Source organism: Callorhinus ursinus, unplaced genomic scaffold, assembly GCF_003265705.2.
Source record: "Callorhinus ursinus isolate GAN/ISIS: 27379988/994484 unplaced genomic scaffold, GSC_fseal_2.0 scaffold29, whole genome shotgun sequence".
In the NCBI taxonomy this organism is placed as follows: domain Eukaryota; kingdom Metazoa; phylum Chordata; class Mammalia; order Carnivora; family Otariidae; genus Callorhinus; species Callorhinus ursinus.
This window is the reverse complement of record NW_027397091.1, coordinates 17,970,471-17,990,208: the sequence shown is the minus strand read 5'-3', so window position 1 is coordinate 17,990,208 and position 19,738 is coordinate 17,970,471. Positions and strand designations below refer to the sequence as shown.

At 41.5% G+C, this 19,738-nt stretch overlaps 1 protein-coding gene across 2 annotated transcripts in view; it reads right to left on the bottom strand.

Annotated features, from left to right (window-relative positions):
• KIZ (kizuna centrosomal protein) overlaps nucleotides 1–19,738 on the bottom strand; it is a 132,744-nt gene that overhangs the window by 19,976 nt on the left and 93,030 nt on the right. For both annotated transcript variants that reach the window (XM_025876919.2, XM_073878465.1), the window contains 3 exons: nucleotides 19,370–19,517; nucleotides 11,410–11,575; nucleotides 9,978–10,043 (listed from right to left, as the gene is read on the bottom strand). In XM_025876919.2, coding sequence (XP_025732704.2) covers nucleotides 9,978–10,043; nucleotides 11,410–11,575; nucleotides 19,370–19,517 — 380 coding nt within the window. The remainder of the gene's footprint in view (nucleotides 1–9,977; nucleotides 10,044–11,409; nucleotides 11,576–19,369; nucleotides 19,518–19,738) is intronic.

The following is a 19,738-nucleotide window of genomic DNA, read 5'->3' as shown; positions in this document are numbered from 1 at the left end:
AGAAAGACATGTGCCTTTTATTTTCAGGATAGAGTTTTTCTGAAAAATGGCAAGCTAGTAGTTGAAAGGTAATTTCAGATTTGGGGGGAATTAAATGTTCCCATCCAAATATTAAACAGTACTAATATTGTTAGTGGTCTAAGTCTAGCAAGGGAGAAATGTGAAGTGAGTTCACTCTTAGCAGCAAGGGACCATTTTACTACTCCGGAAAGATCAGCCATTTCCATGTTCTACATACTTTCTATTCTGGTTTCCTTCTTCTTTTTTTAAACTGAGGTATAATTGATATACAACATCATATTAATTTCAGGTATACCACATAATGATTCAGTATTTGTATGCGCTGTAAAATGATCACCACAGTAAGTCTAGTTACCATCCATCATCTTAATAGTTACATTTTTTTTTCCTGTAATAAGGACTTTTAAGATCTACCTTCCCTTCCTTCTTAAGGGGCTTGGGCTCTGTAACTGGGCTGTGGCCTTTCCCTTCAAGGCTGCTCCAAGTCTGCTTTGAGAGATGGCTCATCTCTCCTGTTCCGTTCAACCAGAGCCCAACCCTCTTCCCAACCATGGATCCTCACTGGTATTTGATCTTTAAACCTTCTGTGGCCCTTCTCTAATAAGTCGCTGAAGCCCACCCAGACACATTTTATCTGCAGCTGCCCTGACCTGAGTGAAAGAGGGTTTTGGCAAAATCAAGCTGAGGACTGCTGGGCACATCGCCTGCCCCATCCCTATGCATGATTCCTTCAATGGTTTAAATGGCAAAGTGAAGCTTAAAAGGTAAAATGATTAAATGCATTCACTGGGAGGAATAGACACTAATGGAGACAGGACCAGAGACACCAAAACAGCTGGAGGAGTTGGAGCAGACTGTGCTGTTGGCCATCAGGAGGTCTGTGTTGAGGATCAGGTGCTCAGAGCTAGGAATTACTCTCCCATGGAATGTCCGTATCCTTAGTTTAGCCAGTAGAGCTGCAATAAGCAACATATGGAGGACTGGGAGCTCACCCAAAAACGGTATGGTAAAAAAAAAAAAAAAATAACCAGGAGAGGCTAAAGGCTACATAGCCTGTGTAGAAATAGGGGAAGAAGGGTTCAAGTACACAGATACTGCACACAGACTGGACAGGGCAGGACTGTAAATGCAGACGCTTTCTGGGGCCAAGCAGGTACCGTACATAAGGTACTCTGGTGGGGTGAGAGCGGCAGGAAGGGGAGCCCTGTAGCAGGCTGGAGAGCACGTGCCTCCTCCAGAGGGGACAGCTGATTTGCTGTCGGGTGGGAAAGAGGGACAGACTTCTTGCCAGACTTCTATCTTTTTTAAAAAAATAAAACCCTGCACAGGCCAAACAGTACTTGCCACCTCAAAACTTGAAGATGGTGCACAATTTTTTCTGTGTTCACTGTATAAGCACAAGAACCCTTAGAGAAAAACTTCAGCCAAGGGATACAAGTTCGATGTCAGGAAAAGCCTTCCCAGTGGAAAGTTGATTGGAATGTACTATCAAGGGGGGCTGCAACAGCTGTGTGCTTTTTAAATGGCCGTCTGTATTAAAGGGACCAGGCTGCACAGTCTCTGGAGGCAAGGGTGCAGTTTTTGCTAGGGGCGCTCCGATAATTCAGATACAGAAGACTGGGTCGTCGGCTTTACAAAGCAAAAAGGCAGAGCTACAGGCACGAGGTTTCTGGCAACTCCGGCCCAGGCTGGAGGGAAGCCTCAGGAAGGAAGGAAGAATCAGGCTGTTAAAAGTTACACTGTGTTGCCCTGCAAATTCATAGTTATTTAATGAATGAATGAATAAAGGAGCAAAAGTAACAAATCTAGAGGTTCAAGGTAGTCTGCTTAAATAAGGGAGGGGCAAGGCTCATGGTTCCCAGCGAAAAGACTTTAGGGGCGCCCGGGTGGCTCAGTCGGTTGAGCGTCTGCCTTTAGATCAGGTCATGGTCTCAGGATCCTTGGATGGAGCCCCGCTGGGCTCCTTGCTCAGCAGGGAGTCTGCTTCTCCCTTTGCCCCTCTCCCCTGCTCGTGTGCTCTCTTTCTCTCTGATAGATGGGTAAAATCTTAAAAAAAAAAAAAAAAAAAAAGACTTGCATTTTCCCAACTACAAGTTAACTGAAGTCTGTAAACTGGAGACCTGGGTGGCCCCTTAAGGCTTCACTTTACGGCCTGTGCCTTAGAACTCTTCTCAGTATTGTCAGACTCTTAGAAAATTACTGAGTAGTGCAAATAATTCGATAAAACAAATATTTCTAAAGAATACAACTCTTTTTGATTAGAATGTTCCGGTGTACACAGAAACACACGCGTATGCTCAAGCGTTCTGTTCTGGAGCTCTCAGTTAAGCATCCATAATATATTCAAATCTACGTCAAGATTTAGTTTAAAAAGTAGAAAATAGTGGAGTTTAAAACATAAAACAAGGCAAGGGGGTTAAAAATCTATCCCTGGCTATTAATTTCAGACCAGTGACACAACGAGATAAATACATTTTTTCCTACTTCGTTACATGAGCTGGCCGAACCCAATCATCTGTCTTCCTGCAAAGTGGGTGAGGGATCACTGAGACTGTTTTCCTTTTTGATATGCACTTTGTGTCTAGAAAATGGAACAGCCAGGGAAAGAAAGAGAAAACATGCTGAAAAAAGGGAGGTAGGAGAGAGATGATGTTGGTGAGAAGGGGGAGAGAGAAAAAGCCTCAACTTCTTATCTTTGGTTCTCTTTTATATGCAAATGTACACCTGCTAAAATACGTCTAAATCTACAAATAAAGAGTAAAAGAAAATATCTGATGAACAAGTGCTTTTAACAACCCTTTACAAGAGCCAGATAAACGTGGGGTTCACCAGCCTCGAAGGGGTGTCTCCAAGGCAGAGTCAGCCCAGAGCTTTCGCAGAAATCCCTCATGAAAAAAAGGGAAGAGATGGGCCTGGAAAAGGAATAACAAAAGGGGATGCAAACAATACTATCACTCAGGCTAGGAAAAAACGACCTTGAACCGACAAAGAACTGGGTATCCTCGAGTACAGGAGGATAATTACGATTCCTATATGAAGTGTGCAGTAATTTTAAAATGAAATTTGAAAAGCATTTTCTGTCTGCTGAGTTTCCCAGTGCTGTCACCCTTCACATTTGTATACACCCATGCAATTTTTCCCCCCACACTGTGCTCGATGTGTGGCTGATTGCGGCAAACCCAGTCATTTTTGCGAAGGAAAATAAAAATTGTGGGATGTCTTTCTAAAATTAATTCTAAAGATGAAGATTATTGCTTAAAATCCAGAAATCACTTGTCTAATAATCTGCTCAAATGAAAATGAGAGAATATTAGGATATGGGGGTTTTCATGGTCAGAAAATACAGAAAACTCATCTATATTTAGGATTTTTAAATTAAAGGCCGTAAGTGTATGTGAAGGTGAGACACACAGGTTGGAGCTTAACAAGAATCGCTTTTCATGTCCAGATTTTCTGCAGTAAACCCCACTCCACCAGTCATCCTAGGCCCGTAGATCTGTCACCAAGGAGAGGGCTGATGCATACAGAAGGGACGAAATACCTGATCCAGATGAGTTGCCTGGAGCTGCTTCAGAAAATAAGTATTTACATCACATTCTTAATTTCTGTGGAGCAATCAACAATTACACCTGAAAATAAATGGCAGGCTTGTAACCGCCCTTTAACAAACATTTCAAAACCAAACCGAAACACTTTTGGGGGTATTACATCACATGTAAATTTATAGCCCTAGTGCCTGCCACTTAACACTGTTCAGTCCTGGGAGGTGAGTGTTTCAACTCTGAAAGTCATGGAAGCTTCAACTTTTCAAAGACAGAGTAATCTGATCAGGAAGCTGTATTTCATTGGCACGCAAAGCAGGATTTTTAGCAGCTTTGCACGCAATGATTTACAGGAGAAAAATCAGAAATAAAGACGGTAATATTATCATTATCATTTATAGTAGGGCCAGGAATAATCACTGTATAAGATGACCTGGATGCTAGAAATGTAAAATATGCAGAAATCCCTCCTCATCCACTGTAGTGGGTTGCAAAGTATCTCCCCCGCAGGTTTATGTCCACCCAGAGCCTCAGAATGTGTTCTTGGGAACAGGTTCTTTGCAGATGTCATTACTTATGGACCTTAAGATGAAATCATCCTAGATTTATGGTGGGCCTTAAATCCAATGTCTGCGGTCCTGGTAGGAAGAGGAGTGAACAGAGACACAGAAAAAAAGGCAAGGTAAACATGGGGCAGAGACTGGAGTGGTCCTGCCACACGCCAGGAGCCACCGGAAGCTGGAACAGGCACGGAGGAGTTCTGCCCTCGAGCCTTCAGAAGGAGCACAGTTTGATTTTAGACTTCTAGCATCCAGAACTGTGAGAGAATACATTTCTGTTGTTTTAGGTTTGTGGTACTTTGTTATAGCAGCCCTGGGAAAATAATACATTCCCTGAGCCCCAATTTTATGGAAATATCCAAAGCCCAATCCCTTTTCTTCCTTTCTCTTCACTTGGGTCTCTTATGTAAAATGAGGGTGTCTCACAACATGACCCACAAGGGCTCTCTCAGCTTTGAGACCTCCTGCTTCCTGGTTCTCACATCTGGGGAGTCACCTGGGTATCTAGAAGGCTGATGCCTGGGCCCCACCTCCAGAGGTTCTGATATGACTGGTCAAGGGTGTGGCTTGGGCACGGACATGTTTAAAAGCCTGCACAGGATGCTACTGCACAACCACTGAGGAGAATTTCTCTAGGCACTTAGGAGTTGATTTCCTTGAACACAGGAGCCTCTAACCAAGAGCACTCTTCAGAAGGATGCCTTTCATTCTTTACCGACCACTTTAAATCACCACAACCACCCTCAATGCCATGAGTGAGGACTGCTTTGCTGGAGCAACCAGTAGGCAGCAGGTGCCATGGCTGAAGCCCCGGCAGCCTGACCCCCACCACACAGACAGGGCTGTGTGGACTACAGTGGGCAATCCAGCAGCATGTGGCGGCTCCCTTGGTTTTACATGAGTAGGGGGGTGGTTTCCAGTCCTAAGTTCGGCAAGTGACATGATTCTTGTGCACTTTTGGACAGGACAAATGAGACATGGTTCTCTGGCCGCCAAAAGTTGTCACTGCAGTCTTTTCTCCCAGGATAAATCTAGTCACCAATGACAACCTGGCTGTTGTAGGCTTCCAGCCCTTTTGCGGTGTGAGGAAAAACTCATGTAATCATGTTTGGGGAAGCACTGCCCAGAACCCTAAGTGGCAACCTTCAAATCTATGCTGACCTCCCACACAGCTTTTAAATGGACGTACCTTAGTATATCCTTGAATGTTTCAGCTTCCAAAGAATATCAGTGAGAAATGGCACAGTCAGGCAACCACTTTCAACACAGCTTGACCAAGAGAATTGGTGTCAAAAGAATGAGAGGCTGAATGGACATTCTTAGAGGCTTAATCCTCTTGAGATAAAAGCTGAGAGGCCTTTTCACATGGAGCTTAAGGAGATGAGTTTTGCCAGGATGGGCACGTGGGGTGGGAAAAGTACTGGTGGAGTGAATGACTGAAAGAGATAGTATTCTGGCCTGAATCAACAAGCATTAAGGAAACTCCTTAATACGCTCATTTTTATTCATTCGTTCGACAAAATGAGTGCCCACTGTGTGCGGGATTCTGTGTTAGGTGATGGGTTTTTATGACATTTAGCATAAGCTGCATCACTGGCTAAAATGAAAACTCACTTACCTCTCAAAGGTAAATTTAGTGTGAATACAAATAAAATTGCCAATGTGGTAAATTTTACTTGGGGGTAGAAGTCGTTCAGAGGGGGACTTTCTCTCATCAGCTAGGTAAGCATTGCCTTAATCCTGGCCTAAGTGTTTCAGGGAAACACTGACCTGAATAGCCTACTACTTGCACGTGGTCTCAGGCCTAACCGCACTCAGGTTTGCCCCTCTTTATGAAGGGCAAACTTCTGGTACAATCTGTACTCGGAAATCCTTGCAAACCTCTCTCTAGGCCTGACACAAGGGAAAGGAAAGGTGTGGCTTTTTCATCATAGCTTGCAAAGCATCCTTGCAGAGCTCATCTTTTGTGGGGATACACACTGACATTTCACTGATCCAGACATCCTGATGCGGGTGTCTCTCCTGTCAAATCAAAGGGGAAGGGTTGGTGGAATGGAAGGTCAAAGCTTAAATCTTGAAGTTTCAGTTCAAGACCCAACACACTAGCTACCTGGCCTTGAACAGGAATCTTAACCTTTCTAGGTTTCTGTTGGACTGTCTGTAGAATTAGTTACTGATGTTTACCCCACCAGGCTGTTATGAAGATTGGACAGGAGGGAGACTTAGTGAAGGCAGGGTCGCAGGCTTTTGCTGTCCTGGTATTTCCAGGATGCAGCCCAAGTAAAGGTGTAGCATACACGCAAATGATATACTATTTATTATACACAGAAAACCACACATTCAGAGACATTCAAATTAATCTTTTTGATTCATACCTGGATTCTTGAGTATGAATTGACAGACTAATAAAAGGAGTAGATAGTGTTAACAATGGCAGATCATACAGGCTGTGAGTGTGTATGGGTGTGTATGGAAGGATTTCTGTGTAAATTCTAGCACACACTGTGGGAGCCAGAGTTATGAAACTCACGTTCTCCCAAATGATGACTAACAAAGCAGATGCCTTTCAGAGTGACAGCAAATAAGTTAAAGATGAGCCCCTCTGCCAGGAAAACCTATGTTTGGGAATGATAAGCAAATGGAAAAAAAGAAATGAGAATGTTGGCACATTTGATTCCTTTGCTATGGACTGAGAATCACAGACTGCCAGCATTTGAAGGAATGTTAGCGTTCCCGGAAACAAGAATTCCTTCCATGGTGCCCCTCTAGAGAGCGGGTTCCTGCCATGGTGCAACCAGCCCAGCCAGCAGCTGGAAGACCCTCACCTTATTTTTGTTGGAATGAAGAGATAGAAAGTTCTTCCATGACCCAACTGTGAATTTCTTCCTTGCCACACTCACATACAGGGCCCCCTGAGCTACACTCCTCAGTTACACTTGATAAATGTTGGTATGTGGCAGCCATTTTCAGATAGGAGATACGTTATTTGAAACTCTAGGTTCACATTTTTAAATGGTTCATTTATTGGAAGTTCTAAAAGTTCTTTAACATGCTTCAGAACACTGGGCTGGCTATAAAGGGAAAGACGGGTCACATAGGGTTTGGTCCCAAAATACATATTCCTCAAAGTATCTTCTGGGTGGAGTACTGCACAGAACAGATGGGGGGAAATGCTGCATCAGCCCAGCAACATTTGTTAGAGCACACCAGGGGAAGACTTGCCTGGTGATCAGGTGCCCTGCAATGTCCTCAACCGTGGGTATATCAGGCATGTGGCAAATGAGCACTCACAGGCAGAGCCGTGCGGCCTCTACCAGGGAGACCACCAGGAGTCACTTCATCAACTTCTGCTATTCTTCTTAAATGGTTTTTTCATGGGACTAATTAGAAGTTCCTAAAATATTATGAAACTCTCCTTAAGATTCCTTTTTGATAAGGTAAACATCTTTCTGGATTCAAACCATCCATTGAGTTTTCAAGTGGAAATATCTTGCAGAAGCTAATTTAGTGGTACGACTGGGAAGCACTGTCTATGAGGAGTTATGGGAGCACAGGGCTTGGGTGGGTCTTGGTTCCAAGTGCCTAGTGCAGTTCAGGAGGAAGCGTTCATATATTGAGTGTGTAGTACATGCTTGGCACTTCCACACCCATGATCTCATTTCAACTTTAGGACAATCTTGCCAGGTAATATGTCTGCTTTCCCAATAGAGAGACTCAGAGGGACGGAGAAACAGAGCAGGGAGTAAAGAGCTGACATAGACAGCTGATGCCAAAGCCCAGGGACAGCCGCCATATCTCCTCAACTCCCAGAGGACAGCCTCAGGAATATTCCTTTTCTTTGGAATACTCTAGAAGGAATGCAGCTCATACAACAGGAAAACCTCAGCAAAATTATTATGAAGGGAGAGGCAGACTCTATCTTAAATCAAAGGATATATCTGCCCTAACTCTACCAAAGGCCAAATCTCCAAATAATTATGCCAAAAGACACAAAGATTTAATAAAAAGATGATGGTCAAGAACTTGGAGATTGAACTAAGACCATGTTATATGACAATTATATCTTGCAAAAAAGTGGGGAAAAAAAGAACTTAAGATTAAAGTAACTTTAGTGACATGCGTGACAACAGTATTAAGCAGGGCCAAGGTGCCTGAGGCCGTCAAACATTAACTTCACGGGAGGCCTGGCGGGTGGGGAGCACAGAGGAGAGTGTGATAGCCAGGACAGAGCCGGCAACGCTCAAACAAAGTCACTAGCTTTGAACGTTTTTTTTTTTTTTCCTGATATATTTCCCAAGTTAGTTTATATGTCTACTACTTTGGCATACAACAGGCACAAAGCATTTTTTTTTTTTTTAACTGCCAACTGTTGATGGGTCAACAGCAGGCTGTTGGAACAGCAATTTCTTTGAAGATTCTAATGGCAAATAATCCTTGTTAAGCTTGTCACACCTTTCTGTACAAAGAGGAGAAAAATGTGAAAGTGCAGTACTTAACTATCTCTTCTACTCTAAAGAAAGTCTATGGAAAATACCATCTGCATTAATTTGGGGGAGAGTCATCTACTTGGAAGGGATGACTGGAAAGAATACTGGAGAAGTAAGAATGGGCAACTGGATCGTTTCCTGGTTTCCACCCAATAAGTCTTTGTCGTTTTAACCGAAATTAGTTCAGAGGTCATTAGATACTTCTGCGTTCAAAGGCAAATTGCAAAGGAAAAGCATCCAAATAACTTTTTGGTTATTTGCAGCTTGGGATCATCTACATTTCTATTAATAAAAAGAAAACAAAGAAGAGGCTCTGCTCACAGAGTTTTCTCAAAATGAAGAATAAAAATGCAATAAACTATATCACTGGGAAAATGCTGAAAAGAAAAGAAAACCTCTGTATTTTGGAGTGAAATATTATCTGATGCAGAATTTATACAATAATTGCTCTACTATCTACTCCTTTTTCAAAACCAGAGTTCATCACAGAAACATGGGTTTAAAAAATTAATCATCAGGCCATGAATTGTACTGCCATAAAAGAAAGCCATTCTTTTCTGCTTATAAACAACAAAACTACCACATATGCAGATGCATGCCTCAGTACCTCGGTGCAATGGTGTATTTACTTGTATAAATATTTAAAGTCAGACCTTTGAATTTCTAATGAAGTAGTACACCACTTTACAAAAGAAGATACTAGTAAATTTAGATGTACGACAAATAGAACTCTGTTCAGAATACTAATTGCTGCTGTTGATATTCTAAAACTAAAAAAAGTAATGATATTCAGATTCCATCTAAACAAGCATAATACATGGGCAGAAATCTCGATAGGTCTTGATGAAATCTTACTGCTAAAATTGTTAAATTATCAGACGAGCTAACCACCTCCTATTTTTGGTTAGTTTTAAGTTATCGGAGGTACAAGGTAAGCTTCATGTCCGGCACTTCCTCCCCGCCCCCCACCCCACTCTTATTTTAATGATACACATTCAATTATCACAGGCAAGAAAAGAGTCACATCAGAAACATCTGTAGTTTGCCATATAATGACAGGGTGTTCCCCATGGAGACTGACCTTGTCACCCAGACGCAGGTGCTGAAAGGCTGTGTGATGGGGGTGCTCACACGTGTAAATATATGACATGATTATGAAGAATTCAATAGACACGGTTATTTTCCACCTTAGTTTATGTTAACATATAAGCTCACACGTTCTGCTCTTATGATTAACCGCCTGCTCCAGCATGCAGCAGTTGAATATCCTTGCTCTTAGTGGAGTCCACAAACCACTAACCTAGAAGGTTCTGCTTATAAGATAAGGTGGAATCCTGTTTGAAATTCACAGGTGACTGTAACTTTACCTGTTATCGGGATCTTCGCTGCCATGCTTTCTTCCCTGCTCTCGTCTCCACAGCCACTGGAAACTTCTAAAAACAAAACACATGATGATGAAAGTGTATCTCAAGGATATATTTATGGAGTGGACCTTTGTTTGCCTTTTTTTTTTTTTAAACTGCCGTTCCTTTTATTTTCACTGCCTCCCCATGTCCCTTTCTGTGGGTTAGTTTATTTTTTTGTCTGAAATTGTACTGTTTCCAAAGGAACCCTATTCTTTTTTAAGATTATTTATTTATTTATTTATTTATTTATTTATTTATTTATTTGAGAGAGCTTGAGAGAGCATGAGCAGGGGGTGGGGGAGGTAGGAGGGGTGGGAGGGTAGAGGGTGGGAGGGGCAGAGGGACAGAAAGAAGCAGACTCCCTGCTGAGCAGGGAGCCCAACAAGGGCCAGGACCTGGAGATCCTGACCTGAGCCCAAGGTAGACACTTAACTGACTGAGCCACCCACGTGCACGAAAAGGAAACGTGTTCTAAATCTAAGGTATCTCTATGTTGCCTTCAAGCAAAATACTATAGAGTCCAACATCTATCAAATTCAAATAGGGCTTAAAACAATTGAGCTCCAAATCCTGCGCATGTATATTGACTTCTGAGTATATCCTGAGCAACTCATGGCTGTCTTAGAAATACCATTACAGCAGTTTCCTGGCATGCCTTAACAGTACTACTAAAATAATCACAATTTCTGGACACTAAAAATGGGCTGTTAAATTTGGGGGGCATAAACTCATTGATTCTTAGTCATCTGTTGAAACTTTTATAAGGTTCCATTACAATTAAAAAGAATGTTTACAAATTATGAGTAAATTTTATTAAGTGATATCAAAAACTTCAAAGTATTTTATGGAATCATTGTAATGTAATCACCTTCATCCTTGTGACATGATCAAAATGATCTACTGCCAAGAGATTCATTTTGCTAACATTTCATTACTTATAAAAACTTATTGGAGGGGTGCCTGGGTGGCTCAGTCAGTTAAGCGCCTGCCTTCGGGTCATGATCTCGGGGTCCTGGGATGGAGCCCTGTGTTCTGGGATCCAGCCCTTCACTGGGCTCCCTGCTCAGCAGGCAGTCTGCTTCTCCCTCTCCCTCTGCCCCTCCCCCCGCTTGTGCTCTGTCTCTCTTTCAAATAACTAAATAAAATCTTAAAAAAAAATTATTGGAAATTCAGCATAACAGCAGACCTATGATTAGGTCTTCCATTCCTGTTAGACTAAACGAAAACAAATATATATCCTAAAAGGTGGTATAAAACAGAGAAACTATCATGCATATTAAAGTCAGAAGTATTCTCTAATCAGCTTAATTTTATAAGTATACCTTAAGAAAGAGGGTGTTGCGTTGATTCTGAATGCATGTTTTCTGTGGACAGAATGTATAGCAATAGTTACCTTGTTCCTTTGTACGAACATTGTTGAGCCACTGAGCGGGTTTGGCTTCCTTTATTCCACTATTGTCATTCAGAATAGACGGCAAGCTGCAAGATGATTCATCACTGTGAATAGCTGACCTACTGTCACACTCTTCTGTAAGGGCTTTTTTCAATAATGCTGTTGCCTACAGTGTTTAAAAGAAAGCACAAAGAAATAAAAACAAACTCTAACCACATTACCCTTGGTCTCAAAAACCCAGCCTTCAAATGTAATTTTAGGTTAAGCTTTACTTGGGATTTAATTTGCTTCCTGACATTTAACTGAAATTAAAATGTCTTCAAGATGAGACAACATCTGATTATTTTCCAGCATAATTTCTTTACAACAACTTGCACTTGTGATACCTTCTTTGAGGACTTATGGAATGCAAAAGTGTTCTTTGACTCATGAAGTATGTATATGAGATGTGACCACCTCCGTTAATCTGGGCTAGTTTATCCAAGATTTATCTTTCATTGCATGAATCTGTTTTTCAGGCATGAAGATAGTTGATTTGGAATGAGAGAGCTGGAAGGATGTGACTTTGAGGTATCCCCATCCTTCTAGAAATGACCTGTGAACTTCCCCAAATCAGAAGATTGCAGAAAAACTTTGTGGCTGAGGAGGATACACGAAAGCAAAAAGAGAACTAAACTTATTCTAAATCATAATCTTCAATTAAGGATAAAGACACTCCGCACTTTGCCCCTCAGTCTTCTGGGAGCTCAGGAAACTGGCCTGCCACACTGCCTATCTGTTTTCAAAGGGCCCTGAACTGTCTTTACCCATTATCACCTCATGTCTCGTGGGCAGACAGATGGGCACAGATTTCATCACAGCCAACTTGAGAGGTAGAGAACAAGTGGCAATTAACAGGACAAGTTAATACTCGTGTCTATTCATTTCCAGGTCAGTACTCTCCTCCTGAGAAATACAAATATACTGGTAACAAGAGGTAACCAATGATGACATAACCTCCTTCCAGAGTGTATATTTCTCGTTCACTTCCTACTTGTAAGTGATGATTTGCCCAGGCTTTTGGCAGAGAAAACCTAGGTGGTGGTGCTGACCTATCACTGGTATCTGATGACAGGAATAAATACAGGGCAGTGTCCAACCCAACCCGTGGGAAACAAACATGAGATTCTACAAGTTAATATGAAGAGTGGGACAGGACAAAGCCTCACGGGTCATCTTTAGTCTAAGCACAAAGGGGTAACACCATAATTATCTGGGGAAGAAGAGGGAAGACAGTAATTTTTCCTTGTGATTAATACGAAAGAAGGTGAAGATGCCCCGACATATCTGCCTCACTGAGGCAGAATATGGAAGATCTAGCCTTGTTGAGTTTGGCCTGGAACATACTTTGAGGTCACTGCCGTGGGCCTTGACATCTCTGCAAGGCTCTTGCCTTCTGCCCTCCCTAGGACCGGCTGGCCTCTTGGACTCATGCCCATCCTAGGGGCTGCAGAAACTGATTAGAGGGGATTTAAGAAGTTCTAGTTTCCTTGGCCAAGGGACCTGGCATCAAGTTAGACTTGCAGCCAAGACCTGTCTGTAGTTCACTTCTAGTAACCAGGTGCTTTTCCTTCATTTGTTTAGTCCTGGATCTTATTCCAATTGCGGTAACTCTATATTGAGATGATCTGCACAGTATCCCTGCAGACTAGGGTTCGGGTATAAAGTCCCGCCTCTGAAGCTCAGGCCAGGGCTGGTTCCTGTCCCTGGCTGTCAGAGTGCCCCAATCCCAGCTGCCTATATGGACCACTGCACTGCACCTGCTTCCGAATCTGTCCAGGAAGAGAGGTATGAAAAGTAGGACCACGTCCTTGAACTGCCATCTCTCAACTGTCAGTATGGTCTCTGGACCATCCTGGCGTGTCTCATTTCTAGATCTCTACCCATCCTGATCTAGTCTCTTCCCACAGAGAGTTAAGCTCCAATTCTGTGTGCCCAATAATCCTGGCTATGTGGAAAGCATTTTAGAATATGAACAAAAAGAATTGGCCCAGATTCTGTAATGAAAGCTGTAGTTTTCTTTTTCTGATAGTTAAAATAATCCAAACATCTGGAAGACCCTCAAAGATGTATTTCTTCCACATCTTATGCAACAGCTATAACTAACAATTTCTTGACATGACTTCATTATAATGGCCTCTGTCTTACACATATCTTAAGAATAAAATTGTTTAAGAACTGTTGCAGCTTCCTGCACTTTGTGCTGCAGAATTTGCAGACAACGGAAACTGGGGTTGCCAGTGACTCAGATTACTTCTCATTAGGCCCTCAATGATGACACACAATTTATCTCACTGCTTTGTGCATCCCTTTACATACGAGACCCTCTTTTGCTTTAGTTGGGTTCCAACTGGGCCTCAAAATAAAATGCTATAATAATACTGCAAATGTCTAATAAGTCTTTCTATGCTTGATACTGATACCAGCCCTGCCACCAGTTCTATGCTGAGCTCCCCCCCCCTTTTTTTTTACTGGGGTGAGGTAAGTAGAGTGGTGAGCATACTGCAGGTCTTTATTTATTTTGTACATTTCATAAATGAAGATAAATGATATTCACTACTCAATACTCCTATCTCTAGGATTTCTCATACTTTTTTGATAGGGACATTGATAAAAGGACTCATCTTCTAAGATAATTCTATAGATAATTTCGCAAAGATGAGTTTTTTCTATCTGTAAGGATTTTGGTAGAAGGTCCAATGAGAATGGCTGGCTTGGCTTTACTGGACCATGGAGCCAAGAGAGAGCAGTAGATGTGCCCAGCGGGTCATCCGTAAAAGAATCCACAATATAAGGCCCTAACAAGCAGGGAATAATGATAAGCAGGACAGAAAGAAATGTCAGTCTCAGACAAAGAATAGTCAGAAAGTTCTAAGTCAAAAACAACTTCGGTAGAGTCAGGAGAAACATCTGTAATACATTCCCAAGCTGTATTGTTAGCAGACCTTTTAGAAAGACGTATTTTTAAGGAAGCCCCCAGCTTGAAGGAGCTTTCGGCCTGAGGCTACAACACTAACCCATACCTGCACAGGAACAAAAGCCCAGAGAAGAGTGAACAAGCTGCTTTACATAGCTCACGCTGGGACTGAATGAGCTCTGCAAATTGGAGCTCTCATATGTGACAAATGCCACCAGACAACAACTTTTGCTACCGGCCTCCTGATGGTGCTTATGAATGGACTATGCTTGGGTTTCAACTTATCTGTTAGCTAATAAAGGCTCTCTTTGATTTCATACATTTTGAGCCCAGGAGGGGGATGGAGACTGCCTCACTGCTCTCAGCAGTCTGATGTTTAAGTCAATACCGACAAACTAGTCTCTCACTTTTCTGCCTTCCCCGGAGCCAGGAGAAAGGGAAATTCAATGCCAAGGCACACACTGCTTGCAGAATGACTGATGGTGATATCTCCACATTTCAGGTCTCATGAAAGATAAACCATCCCATGAATTATACTCAGCAGGACACCTGGAGTTATTCAGTCTACTAGAATTTTTCTCAAAGTTCAGTTTAAATATGGATCCTGCTAGGTCTAGAACCCCAAGAATCATCTCTTACTTTATATCCAGAAACAATCAATTGTGATATTACGTGCACAGATAGATGAACGTATTACTGGAAAAGACATTATGTCCAGAACGCCATTTTAAGAAATGAGAGGAGAAAATCAAATTGCTCAAAATATTGCAACAAATTGTACCAATTTCTAGAAAAAAAAATCTTACACGTCAATAAGAAAAAAATTACTTACCTAATAGAAAAATGAGCAAAGAACATGAACCTGCAAATTATTAAAGAAGAAATACGAATGGCTAACAAATAGGTAGGGGAAAATTTGACCTCAATTGTAATATAAAGGTCAAATGAACAAAAAAAATTGGATGTCATTTGTACTTCTCAATCTTGGTGTTCAAAAAAAAAAAAGTCAATAGTATCCAGTTTCATTAAAGCTCAAGGAAATGATATTTCATTCATTCCTCATAACTGATGACCCTTCCAGGGTGAGATATACCGGTGCATAGTACGTACCTTCTGACCTGACAATTCCACATCTAGAAATTCATCCTAAGGAAACAGCGTGGACAGCTGTAAAAATTGAATAGCCCAGATGTTCTCTGAATTTTTTTTTACTAGAGGAACAATTAAAAACAAACTTCAACAACAGGAGTGTGTTTAAAGAGACTGGATATCCATACGAGGGTCTCCATACAGCCATTTGAAATGATGGAGAAGAACATGGGATGATATGAAGGGAAGCCCACTTGTGACAAGTGGGGAAAAAAAGCAGCTTTGTACACAAAAGTACAACCCATGTTTGTCAGTATATTAAATATTAAAAACCACACTCTGCAATGCCAATGGACAATTTTATTCTTTTTGTTTACCTTAATATTCCAAATTTGGAGCATTTTTTTCTTTTTCTTTTTTTTTTTTTAAGACATGCTACCCACAAAAGAGTCTGATTTCTGTGATGGGTGGTACAAATATAAACAGAAAGTGAACGTGAAAGCATTTAGTAAAATTAAATTCTCTTCTATACCTAAATCAATGCTATTAATGCAGATACAAAAAAGCAAGAGAATTATGGCTGCAGACAGCAAGTGACATTTTTTTCCTAATACACAGATTTAACTGACCTTCCTCAAGAACTTTCCTTAAGAAAAATGCTCTTAAGTTATATCTAAGTTACAGGAGGGGAAGGGGAAAGGAGAAGGAAAGGGGATTTTTATCTATGTAGCAATTAAAAGAAATGGGAAAGTATTAATATGAGCCAGCAAATGAGTATTCAAGAGATAAGATCAAAAAACCAGTCCATCATTTAGGGAGAGGTGAAGGGATTTCTGTGACCAATCACATGTCTCTCTGGCAGTGTATGTGTGGTGAGGGGCAGGACTGACCTACTCTGTGGGTAACACCAGCAAGCCACTCTGCTTTGTCTGGAGAAGTTCTCCCGGGCAGAAAGAGACATCACGTAGGAGAAAAGGAGTATTAAGGCACTTAGTGTTTTAATGAAGCACCCAACTCATTTTTTTTTCTACATAAAGTAATTACAAATTTTTCTGATTTAAAAGCATGCAGCTCAATTATGTAATTACCTAATAGGTTATGCAGGTGCTGTGGATCTTATCTGGTCTCGAGGGGACATAATCCGAGTTTCGGTGGCTTTAATGATGTATTTACTCAAGAGACGGGATTGACTCCAGCTGACAGCAAAGGGACCCACAGGTAAACATCATTTACATGTGGCTGTTTAATTAGCCATTTACCCAAGAGATCAAAGTAAATATTTCTGAGCTTCGTTAGATTCTTCACCAAGTAATTTCTAGTAGAACTTTCTTAAATTTTGAAAACCCTTAGTTTTATGATTTTTATCTATGGAGAAATATTTAACCCATACTATTTACTAAATGTATATATTGTTTCTTTCTTTCTTTCTTTTTTAAGATTTTATTTATTTATTTGACAGAGAGAGACAGTGAGAGAGGGAACACAAGCAGGGGGAGGGAGAGGGAGAAGCAGGCTTCCCGCTGAGCAGGGAGCCTGATGTGGGGCTCGGATCATGACCTGAGCCAAAGGCAGACGCTTAACTGAGCCACCCAGGCGCCCCTATATTGTTTCAATGCAGAGAAGTAACTCAAAGACACTTGATTTTGCTCACTGTGACAGGATGGTTGTGTAAACCAAAGCAGTTCTAGAACCCACAAAAGCATTTTGTTGTGAAGTTCACAAGGCTTGTCTTGCTCGTGTCATTTTGGTAACACGGTTCTTTAGGGCTGTGCATTTCTTCAGTCCTAAACTGACAGAAACGGCCCGCTTACTTCTACTTTTAAGGACAGACTTCGTCATTAATTTGTTGGTAGCTTTTATGATTGTTACGAAGATGAGATCATGATGATTTAAAAAGGAACATAAAGCCTACTAGGGGAGGCAGAATATCATTTGATTCCTAAGTTCTTAATCAGGCAGCCCCCTTCCCATTAATACTGGAGTTATTATTTGAAAAATTATGAGTGAATTGGTAATCTGGAACTTGGAATATATGTTCTAAACAACTTAAATAACAACATGATTAGATAGAAAAGGGCAGTAGATCTTTCACCCTTGATGTGGCTGAGATGCGAAGTACTTGCAGTGAATGGAATGAATGGGAAACAATGTTGTTATAAAATAGTACTGAATAAAATGGACAACAAAACCTGAGAACAAAATCCTTCTTAAGAACTACATTTATCAACAGATACGGAATGGACCTACAAAACACAGGTTCTGTTTTTCCTAAAGAATATCGTTCTTTATTTACTGAATCACATAAAATGCAGTAAAATGCAAATGTGTGTGAGAAGGATACATTCCAGGTAATCTGTGAAAAGAGAAACGGGATCCGTGAGAGGCACACAGGGGCTGTATCTATAACCGCAGCAGGTGATTTCTGAAGGAAGCAGGTAAGAGGAGGGTGAGGAAGGGCAGGGTGATGGCAGGGTCGGGGGAGAACGAAGCAGAAGGTGAAGTCTGAAACAAATCCGGTGCAATGGTAATGACACACATGAACTTGGGCAGGCATGGGACTGTTAAGTTCATTACATCATTCTATGTGTATATGTCTGAAATGTTAAAAAAATCTTTCTCCTCTTTTTAATTAAAGAGGCAAAGAAGGGGGGCTTGGGAAGCACTGAAGGTGCTCTGAAAGGCTTGGGGAAGGAAGTGATGGCAGCGACTTGACCACACAGTGACAGTGGTGTGTGACTTCGGTGCTGAGGTGGCAAGGCTTGCCTCCAGGAGGGGCACATGTTGAATCCATGAACTTTGAACATGATACAAATACAAACTTAAAAAGGATCAAAGCCAGAAAACCCTACATTACAGATAAAGATGAAAAAACACACTTTGAAACAAGACACACTGACAAGACATTAAACTTAGAAGAAGCGCCATCTCTCTGAATAGATGGCCTTCTAGAGAATCACGAAGACTATACTAGGCACGCTCTAGACCTGGGCTTCTGGGTCCTCCCTTGCTCTCCTTAGGGACCTGCTCCATCTGTTCAGCATCTTCACACTCTCCCTCGGGTGCCTCCTTGCTTAAAAAGCTCTCAGAGCTTTCTGGGTCTGCTAAACCAAACACAAACTCCTGGTGCCCTACTTGGGCTGGATGGATGCAGCACACAGGGCCCACGACACCCTGGACCTTCTTGCCCACCTCCCCCAGCCTGGAGCCCACCAGACAGGAGGACCGGAGCTCAGCTCTACTTTCTGGGTCTGTTCTTTGGCTCCCAACAGCCCTTCCCTGTTGCCCCTGCCATCACCGGCCTGATGCACCCCTCTGCACTCTTAGCCTGTCAAATTTCTGTCTCTCTTTTAAGGGTCACCTCACACCTTTCTACTCCCTCCACTGTAAAGTCTGCCCTCATTCTATCTCCAGATGGCTTGGCTCCTTCTTCTGAAGGCCCATATCTTTTGCTATTTTCTTATTGCACACATCCCACTATGCCATTCCCCAGAAGGAGATGCCATGTTTTTATTTATTTCTTTCTCTCCAATGGATCTGGGCTGGTACCTGTGTACAGAGGTGGATCAATACATATTTGCTGAATTAATATTTATGACTTTTCAGTATTTTTATATGGAGTGGAGAAAGAAAACCAGAATGCTACAAGATGCTTCTAAGTTCCTTGAAAAATGTTGTGTTTGTTATGTTTAAATAGGTTACCTCTAGGATCTGAATTAACTGTATGGAGGGAGTTGAGATTCCTACACAAAACTCTGTGCAAAAGGCCTGAAGTGCAAACAAACAAACCACAAAACCTCACTTACTATGTAACATTTTTTTCAAATATTTTAACCATTGTAAAGAATGTCACTATTTCCTCAAATAATCATTTGCATAAACTTGAAACTTATTTTTTAAAAAATAAATATTACTGACCCTTGTCGTCTGGTTCATGTTTTTGACTGGGAAAACTTTAGATGGCTTAGCTACCTCTTCTTTGATAGAATTATCATGTTCTTGCAAGGTGGCAACATGCCAATCCAAGTGTGCCCTCAATAAGGCTGCTGCTGGGGCTTGTTCAGATCTGTAAAACAGAAAGGGGAGACGCATTAAAGACTGGCAGTACTGTGTTACCTAGGAGATTCCTTCATTTTTAGAGGTGCCACAATCAAGTTAACAAAGGACAGTTTATCCAGAGAAGTCTGGAACCTAGTATATTCGGGAGTAAGGTAATTTCCAGAGTCCAGGTATCTTTTTTTTTTTTTTTAATTTATTTTGGTTATGAGTTCACTTGCTAAATGAGCA